Here is a 9,844-nt window from a genome sequence, read left to right as displayed (position 1 = left end):
TGAGTCGAGTTTTAGTAACGAAGTATTCGCTATATCCGACAGATGTCGCCAGCGTGTAAGAACTCCTTTCAGGGTATTGATTAGTATAAAACATTGTTTTTGGACTTTGAACTGTGTGTTTGCCTTGGATATAATTAAACATTTTATGTATGATGTACACAATTAATAACAATAATTGACACCATCTGCAGAACTGAGTAGAGACAGTCAAAAAAAGAAAAATGTGTTGCATAACCTCAAAAAAGTCTGTATAATTCAAAGAAAGACACCCAAGTATTTCAGTAAGCTTTGCAGTATATTCTTGTGTGTGTGTGTGTGTGTGTGTGTGTGTGTGTGTGTATTGTTCATCAGGGCATGAGTTCATGAAACGATAAGTATGTGTACAACACTTAGAATGAGAATTGTATGTATGGTGCATAGACACTGAAAGTATTACTTCTAATTGAACTTGTTGGTGATATGACAATAGAGTACAAACAGTACATAATGACAGACTAACTCGATGACAATGGTTCCGAGGCTCATTGAAAATGTTCCTTTTTTTAAGTTGTTATACTTTTCTGCATCAAGTCATGAGAATTGTAAATGCTGGCTGCAAATGCAGATCTACAAGTCAACTTCAAATACCTCATAAACTGTTAAATTACTCTATCAGCAACATACACATCATTAGAATACATGCGTACATTTTTATTTAATTGCATGGATCTCTAAGGTAGTTGGATGGTAGTAGGATGTGTTATAAGTATGAATAATACAATTGCAATTTGTACAGTTATAAAGATATCACATAGTATAAGGGTTTACATAAAATACAAATAAATCCACCCATTATATTCTATTGATACATTATACTACCCATTATAATATATTTTGACCAGAAAACTTTAAGGAATTATTTGTAATGTATTAATAACTGTACATAGTTATGCACTTGCAATACCGGGAGCTCAAACATACCATGTTTTAACTCATTAAACTCCAGAGAGGTCACTACAGCTGTTTCTGTTCTGTCCACATCGTTTATAACACCAAATAACAGGTGTGAGAAGTTAAACAACACAGACATATATTGCCTATGATTATGATGGTTTTTGATGGTTGGTTGTTCAAGAAAAACAAGAGTGTTCTGTGAAAAATTTATGCAGCCTTATTGACCACTTTCTGTTTGTTTGTTGTTGTTTTTTCCCCCTCAGAGAGAAGATTCCTTCTTGATTGAAGATAATGGTGTTCAGCTCCAAGCATCAAGATAGGTCAAACATATAAAATGCTACCAGAATTATTATCCTGAATTGGGAAGGAACATAGGAGTAGTGTTGTTATTGATCATGTACTAACCACAAATGCAAAGGTACTTGGACAGGAACCTACGTGTGCTTCAGGTTAGGATGCACACGTTCTTATAGATATATTTAGAGACAGGGTTATTTCAGAGTAGAGAATGAATGTAGTGCTGAATTTTGAGTATATTTTTGCCATATGTCAACATATCTTTGGTATAAATGACATGTCTATGAGCAAATGGGTATGAAAGTTGAAATTTTTGCAACATAATGAGATTGCATCTTACTTTACCCCAATTCTCTGAGTAGTGCCCTAAGCTACAACTTTAATATTAATACACACCAGTGCCTGCCTTCGGGTGGTAAATTGTAGAAGTTTAAAACTTGCATTTGTTAACATTTCTGAGATATGTGATAACATAAATATCAATTTGTTTCTAGCGTACAGAAAGCACTAAATTTTGTGGTGAGTTTTGATCCAAAATGTACCATGAAATTTGATTCCAAGAGCAGTAAGGCAGATTTTCTCCAGAATTGATCTTATAGGTCTAAAGTTTGAGGGTAAAATAATGTGAATCTTATCAAAGATTCCAAAATTATTGCCATGTTATGTTTGTTAATATGACATGTGTGCCATTTTCTTTTGTGTATACTCTCTGAAAATTGGTAATATCTGTAAAATGTTGATACCAGATAAGTAACTCAGTAGATGTACGCTACTTCATTAGGATTCACATATTAAAACTGACTAGCTGGCGGTAGCATAGCTACTGGTAGGGCCTTCCTATCCAGATTGATCGAGGGAGAGAGGTCAGACTAAGTCAGGTACCGTGGTCCTCCAGGTTGGGGGTTAGTCGCAAGGCTAACAACCTTGCACCGTAAAAAGGAAGATGTTTCGAAACCTCAATCAAAGCCTCTGACAGATGGACCTAACATCCGAGCAGAGGATAGGACTGAATGGAACAGGAGCCCATGGACAGAGTATGGACCGGAGAGCCATAGAAGAAGAAGAAGAAGCATCATAATTAATTCTGCCATTGTTGTCACTCCATTTGTTGACTTAATATAGAATGACCCAAATGCAAGAATTGACTTCTCTTTCACAGATGTATTCTGATTATTATTATATTATATTTTTCCATTACTGAAAACCTTCGTTGTTAGAGGAGAAACTTTCACAATGTTTTGAAGCTAGTCAGTCTATAAATTTTAGGCTTAACTGTAATATTTTCTTCCTTTGAATCTATAAACCATTTTTAAAAACATTTCTAATATGAAGGTGTACATGATTGATGGTCGCATTGTTGGCAGGCATGTGGTGCACATGAGGATCAAGGACTGTGGGGGTTAAAGGTGAGAAGCTTAGGAACGTGATCTTGTCCAGGAGGTTTGTGGGCTGGTGCAACGTATTGCCGAGGGACGCAGACATTTCTGTTAACTTGAATGTGGAGCTGGGTGCAGTACTGGGCCAGGGAAAAGTTGATTTGGATGTTGCCAGCATTGTGTTTACATCCATTGGCTGACTTATGGTTGAGCTTCAAGAATCATCTGTTCTAAGCCCCATCTTGTTGGAATAGCACTCCACAGTTTCCTTACACTGGGTTGCAAGTGCCAGGGTGTGAATAATGGCAAACTCACCTTCACGTGTTACATCTTTTTTTTAAATGTAGTTGATAACAGGAATGGTGTGATTGTGTCTGCTTCGTAATAAAAAATGCCATTACCTTAATTCTAGAAGGTGAAATTATGGAACTATGACTGTTATATCTGTTATGAAGGAGTTGCCTCTTTTAAAGTCAGGGTTAAGATAAAAGTTCAGTTTTAGTTTTAATTTCATTTGTTTAATGTGCTGACACTAATGAGCAATATGTGGGAACAATTTATGAACTCTACTTTCTTTAAAGTATTTCAGTGTCTGTGGAGGTGTGAGTAGAACCAAAGATTTATTACAATAGAAATTAGTTTTATATAAACAATTCCATGATAATATTACAATAAATGCCCACCCCATGACCACAGTCATCTTGTTTACTGTTTCTGGAGTGCTTTTATTGTCCTCTTGTAGTTCATATTGAATTTCATGAAATTCAGTCAGTCATTTCTATAATCATTAAATAACTACATACACATGGATATAATACTACAAGACCTATTCTTCTTATGAACTGAGGAAGATGGTTTAAAGTAGGAGCTTAGTTTGTAACGAGCCTGTGGGCAAAATAATTTTTACGGACTCCTAATGAAATTAGCAGCTGCTTAACCATTGAATTTCAAACCGAAAAGGAACAGTTTGCAACGCATGAAAATTGAAGCATTTGCTTTGTGTATAACATTTTATGATTTTTCCAGAGTACTAACATCAGAGAGCGCTAATAGCCAGAGTAGCTGATGTGCCTATCAACCCATAACCTATAGCAGAGTTTGTCTTGTGATGCTGATTGACGGGCAAGGTGCATTGCAGCTGGCATTCAGAGTTAAAGAGCTACGTGAGATGCTGGCCCTTCCGGACTGTCGCATTGTGTAACCTGCCACATTTTGAGGCTGTCCTTTCTCTCGTGCCAAGTGAGTGTATAGTAATGGGTTTACACACAGTGTGTCATAATACAGGAAGCTTTTGTGTATTGGCTCTGTCATTTGAGTCTGTAAGCTGTTGTAGCCTACTTTGAACCATAACAAGTGAAATTAGATATCAGGCTCTCATGGAGATAAATAAAGAAGTTTCCTATCTTCTGGAGTGTTGCATCGTGTAGTCTGGTAGAAATTCACTGAAGTTTCAGAGGCGGTAAGCACCTTTGATATTTTAATCAATTAATACCAGATACATGGTGAAACATCCGTAAGCTTCAATAACTCATGCCGCAATAAGACTGCGAACATATAGTAGAATCATCATCAGAACTGTGGTCCTTTTCTGGTTCTAATTTGAATTACTTAAATTTTTCCATGTCTTCCTGTTTGTTGTTCTCAGAGTTTCTGGCTTCTTTGCCTGAAACCAAATATTCTGATAATATTTCTTGCTTGGCAGCTCATATCTTAAAGTGAAATGTTATATGCAAAAATCAAAACCCAAAGCAGGGAGAAAATCCCCCCCCCCCCCCCCACATTTAAACATGTGGTGAATAAAACAATCTAGTGATGAAAAGGAACTTAAGAAATATGTCCTGTGCACATGATATGAATCTAATACCCGTGGTATTCTTTGTTGTGTGTCATATAGCATGTCCATCTACCGGCACCTTTACAACTTTGTGTTATTCCGATGTAGTGTCTAGATGGCAGGAGAAGCACATCGCCATCTGTGTTTTTGTAATTAGCATAATTTATTGACACTTTCTTACTCTGTGCTGAGAATACTTTGGACTTGAGGGGATGCTATTTGTGTGTGGAATGAAAAGGTTTAAATAAGATAAGTAATTTGGTTTTAAATGTTCTCCTACATGGGCTGTTGGTGTGTCATGGCTTGTTTCTTTTAATGTTCCTTGTTTGGGTTCAGATTTGAAATAAATTAGTTGCTTTATATAAGATTATTATAGGTTATCAGTTACTTTGAATTCGTACTGCAGTCTCTTGTTCATTTGATAAAAATTACTTTGGTGAAGTTTTGTTTGATACTGATGCTCTTCTTACATACGAGGTGCGATCGGAAAGTATCCAGACTGCGCCTATATATATATATATATATATATATATATATATATATATATATATATATATATATATATATATATAAAAACCGTACACTTATCTCAGGTATTAAATTCATCCATCACCCTCGAAGTAGTTCCCCTGGGAGTGAACACAACGATCCCAGCGCCCCTGCCAAGCCTGGAAGCATCCCTGGAAATCTTTCTTTGTCAGCCTGTCAAGCACCATCTGCGATTCTGCCTGAATCTATCGTCTCAAATCTCATTCCCTTTAGCTGAATTTTCATCTTTGGAAAGAGGAAGAAGTCACACGGAGCTAAGGAGGGTGCGGGATGACGGCCATGGTGTTTGAGGCCAAAAACTGCCGCACTTTGAGGGCGGTGTGCGCTGGCGCGTTGTCATGATGCGTCGCATGTGGAGTTCTTCCTTTAGAATCAGCTGACAGGTCCCATAGCCTATCCCAACAATGTCGCACAAGTCGTTGATGGTACGACGTCGATCTTCGTGAATGGCCTGCCGAATCTTCGTAACATTTTCGGGCGTTGTGCTCGAAGATGGTCGTCCAGAACGCTCGTCATCATTGACAGAGGTTCTGCCATTTTTAAAACGTGAATGCCACACAAAAGTTTGCGGACTCCCCAAATGCTTGCTTTAGCATTTCATATGTTTCCGTAGCCGTTTTGGCGAGTCTTTGGCAAAATTTGATGCACACGCCATTCCGAAATCGCAGGAGGGTCGGTATAATGCACTACCAAAACGCCCGTAACTAAGAAACAAATGCTAATTCGATGATGCCGGCTGGCACACTGATTCACTATGAATGTAGGCCGCACCCCCAAGCGGCAGAAGCTCGTACTACATCCGGTTCGCCCTCTATTGACACAGTCTTGAAACTTTCCTATCGCACCTCGTACACTTGGTTTCCTTATGGGTCACCGAGAACGTGCACACAATTACGGGTAACCACGTTGAACTATTGGGTCTTTGAAGACAGTGGACGATTTATTCTTGGTTCTTCTTTGTTCCCACAGAAGATTCCCCATGACTTGAAAGGATGCAGCATCAAGTTTTCCACAACAGAAATCGATCCCTTTGTTATTCTACCTTACAGCAACAACCCTGGCGTGACATCGATAGACCGTCTCGAGGGACGTTTATTCCAATCGATAATGAAGATGAATTTGCGGTTTCAGCTGAAGTTGACCGGAAATGAGAAATGGGGAGACAAACTCCCAATAACACGTGGACTGGCATGAAGGGGGATCTCTTCAATGACGTAAGTGAGCTAGGTTTGCAGCTTTACTTCTGGACATGGAATTATGCGAGGTGTTCGAAAGCACGGACCCTCATTTTAAAGACGCATTGGTGTGGCACGTGAGACGTCCCAATCAGGTGCCGCACTGGAAAGGCTTGTACAGGATTTTTGAGAAGGAAACGTGGGTGGTCATCATCGTCCTCAGTATCGCAGTGGCCCTGCTGTTATGGCGCATGAGTTGTCTTTCCGAGGAGACGTCTTACGAAACTCTGTTCAAAAGTTTGACTCACGTGTGGGCCGTCGTGCTCGGGGTCTCACTACCAGAACAGCCGCGTGCTTCTCAGACACGACTTTTATATCTGATCTGGGTCATATATTGCCTGCACATCAACGCAGTGTACCTCTCGTTCTTAACCAGCTTCCTCATAAATCCAGAGTTCGAAAAACAGGTTCGTACCGTTGATGAGCTAGTGCGATCCAAATTGGATTTCGGGTACCACTCGGGATTTGACAGATACTTCGACTCTACGGATAAGATACTATCTCGCCGCAGTCACTGCGCTGGCGTTGGGGATGACTTTTAGACAGATGGCAGAAAGAGGGGACTTCGCAATGTTAGTGTCGAGTACGCTTGCGCAGTACAAGAACAGCTTTGAGTACAATGATCGAAGTGGAAGAAATTCTTTCAATCCTTTTCATGATGCAATTCTGACTTATGACTTCGTGATGTATCTGACGAAAGGGAGTCACCTACTGGAGAGACTTGACAGTGTTGTCCAGCGCACGGTGGAAGCTGGTTGCTGGGGCAGTGGTGGGAGGAGATGATGACCACCCTGAGACTTCGACGGGTTCTGTGCACCGAACAAGAGTCCTCAACGCTGACATTTTCTCATCTACAATCAGTGTTTGTGTTTCTCTCGTTCGGACTTCTGATTAGTTTCACTGTTTTCATGTGCGAGTTCTTGTCGTTCCGTGCGTACTAATGATTAAATAATCCCTGGTCTTGTTGAATAAAAACACCCAAAATTTCTCAGCTGACACTAATCCGAGGTAAGCATTCAGCACAGTCCACAGGCAGGGAATTGGCAAGGCAATTATGATGAAGAGTAGATGTCCTTGGGAATTTTACGTTTCTTTATTTTTAAAGTTTCCCGTGAACTATACGGCGCACCCTAGTCAATCCAACGCTTTCTCTGGTTTGTTTTGTTATGTGTAGTAGAGGCGAATCTCTCGGACTGAACAGTACTCTCCCTTCCAGCAGATTTAGTATTACAACAAATTGTGTGGTACTCGCCTCTTCTGTGGTGTTATTTTGCTATCAAAATAAACTTAAACCTAATATTATACAAAAGCACCATGTACTGAAAATTGTCTAAAATATTTTTACTATCCATTCATACAATTCATGGTTTGATTTCATTTCACTTGTGATGGCATGTTTTGGGTTATAGCTCCATTTTCAGGGCATCACCACCTTCTTCGTATTACTACAGTGATGCTAAACACTGGGGTTCCGATTGTCTAAAATCGATATTAAGTCACTTCAAGTATATGTTACGCCACGTCGCATTGTTTTACTCTTTTTCAAGTAATATGAATATTGTGTGTATTATTACATTCAGCCAAAGTGAAGCGGTGAAACAAATGCTTAACATTACTTCTAGTATCCGTTGTAAACGATCAGAATCTCAGTGTCTAACAACAGGGGATTTGAGGAGGGGGAGAGGAATCACGTGACCCGAATTATCTTTCAAACGATTTGAAATGAGCGCGCTCTGCTCGCACTGACATCTCTGGTGACATCATAGAAACAGTCACGATTTGTTATGGTGGTCGGGATTGTCGTCTTTTCTTTGTGGTAAACAAAAATCTCATCTCTCCCCAGAACCTGTGTTTGTTAAGTTGCCTACCTCAAACTATCCTCTCTGAAACTGATGATCCCCAGTCAAAACTCTGAATGTATCACTTGTATCATTCAATGCATGCAAAGTGTCCAGCAATTCTGATCCATCTACATTAGCCTAACTAAAATATAAACAATTGAACTATAAACAATTTAATTGAAATACAATATTTAACTAAAACAATTTAACGTTTTCATTAAACAATTCAACTATTTAACTTTTCGTCTAAAAATGCTCAAACTATACTAAATTGGGCAGATTCATGATGTACTGTATTAACGATGCAAACACCACGTCGTCCAATCCTGGATTCTGCAAAGGAACCATTTGTATCAGAACAGGAAATGCAATTACTGTAACAAGTATAGAAACACATGCAGCGAAAGATTATGAACGATTTGTTATTTTTATTCTTAAATATACAATATATGAACTTTAACTGTTTAAATAAAACAAAGTAACTACTTAACTAAAGGAATGTATCTATTTAAGTAAACCTATTTAACCTTTTAATTACAAACTACGTAACTAAAGGGGCAGATTCATTATTTCTTCAATGAAGGACGCAAATTCAATGTCGGCCATTTCTGGATTCTGCAAAGGAAATAAACATTTGGATCAGAATAGGAACTGGAATTATGGGTAACAAGTATGGAAACACGTACAGCGAATATCTCGTGGTAGGCGATCTCTAAGGATGCAGGTTTTGAAGGAATTTGTAACGAAGCTCATGGTGAAAGACACTGAACTTATTCTAGTTACGTGGACTTCTATGTAAATTACAGGCTTCAACCTGATTCAGCATTTTTTGGGGTGACTTCTGTTTTACCCTCTGTTTCATCTACCTGTCATAACCTGACCTGGTGTTGTAACTTTTATGTCGTGTGATTTTCATCTGCACGGAATTTACAAGTCGGAGGGAGGGCTGGAAATAGGTCAAATGCAAGAATATAAAAATTACAAAGAGAACTTCAGGCTCATAGTATGCCTTCGTGGCCTATATATCATGTGTTCAGTTTATAATAAGGTAAATATAGATTTATGTAATCAATCAATTAATCATTATCCGTTAATTTCAACCGCCTGTGTAACCACTTACAGTTATGCCGACAAGCACAGTTGCAATACTTACGGTTTCAACAGTCTCAGATCATATTTTTGTTCTCGTCTGAGTATCGGTTACTGAATTTAGTGACTCAAAACACAAGGATTGTGCCGTCATGCACCATTCGCTGGAATGACAGAGAAGAATGGACTGTTTATTTCTCAGTGCTCTGAGTTTTTACCCAGCAATGATATTTTGTGTGATGTCTGCTTAATTTTTTGGTTTGCCCCATTCAGTGCTATGGCTTATTTTCAATAATATCAGTAGCTCGGACTACTGTTAGTGTCAAGGTTTTCATGAAGAATAGAATGTAAAAAATACACGGGCAGTTTTTGTGTATGCTGTTCAGGAAAGGCAGCCTTAAAGTTATGTATGTAAACTTTCTCACTTATGTAGTAGCAGTAATTTTGTAGAAAAGTTTTCTGTACTTCTCTTCTGCAGAATTTTCTGTGTCAGGATTTGCCTTCTTCATTTCCCTGGTTTTGGTTAGAAAATTGAGAAGTGTGTCATGTTCATTTTGCACGTGACTTTGAATTTCTCTTATTTTGTGAATAAAATCTATACCCAGACCTGTCTGTAATGTATGAACCAAAATGTAAGAATTTGCGAACACAGAAAGAAAGGGTTTGAGCAGAAAGACCTGTTACTATCAC

General features: G+C 38.7%; 1 protein-coding gene across 11 annotated transcripts in view; it reads left to right on the top strand.

The window, feature by feature from the left end:
* Positions 1-5: 5 nt before the first annotated feature.
* The window catches only part of LOC147871414 (uncharacterized), a 31,628-nt gene continuing 21,789 nt past the window's right edge, over positions 6-9,844 (top strand). Inside the window, exons 1-5 of one of the 11 annotated variants that reach the window (XM_087361303.1) lie at positions 6-55; positions 1,197-1,351; positions 2,595-3,208; positions 3,633-3,845; positions 5,959-6,203. In XM_087361303.1, the coding sequence (XP_087217429.1) occupies positions 6,144-6,203 (60 nt within the window). In that variant the 5' untranslated portion in view covers positions 6-55; positions 1,197-1,351; positions 2,595-3,208; positions 3,633-3,845; positions 5,959-6,143. Of the gene's footprint in view, positions 282-318; positions 375-1,196; positions 1,383-2,594; positions 3,209-3,632; positions 3,846-5,958; positions 6,204-9,844 lie in introns of those variants that run through there. The other 10 variants (XM_087361300.1, XM_087361297.1, XM_087361305.1 and 7 more) reach the window with 10 other exon arrangements.

This window comes from Zootermopsis nevadensis, unplaced genomic scaffold, assembly GCF_977971745.1.
Source record: "Zootermopsis nevadensis isolate Lab colony 2312 unplaced genomic scaffold, Znev_1.0 Znev_ptg000057l, whole genome shotgun sequence".
In the NCBI taxonomy this organism is placed as follows: Eukaryota; Metazoa; Arthropoda; class Insecta; order Blattodea; family Termopsidae; genus Zootermopsis; species Zootermopsis nevadensis.
Note: the sequence above shows the minus strand (reverse complement) of the source record. Positions and strands in the feature narration are given on the sequence as shown.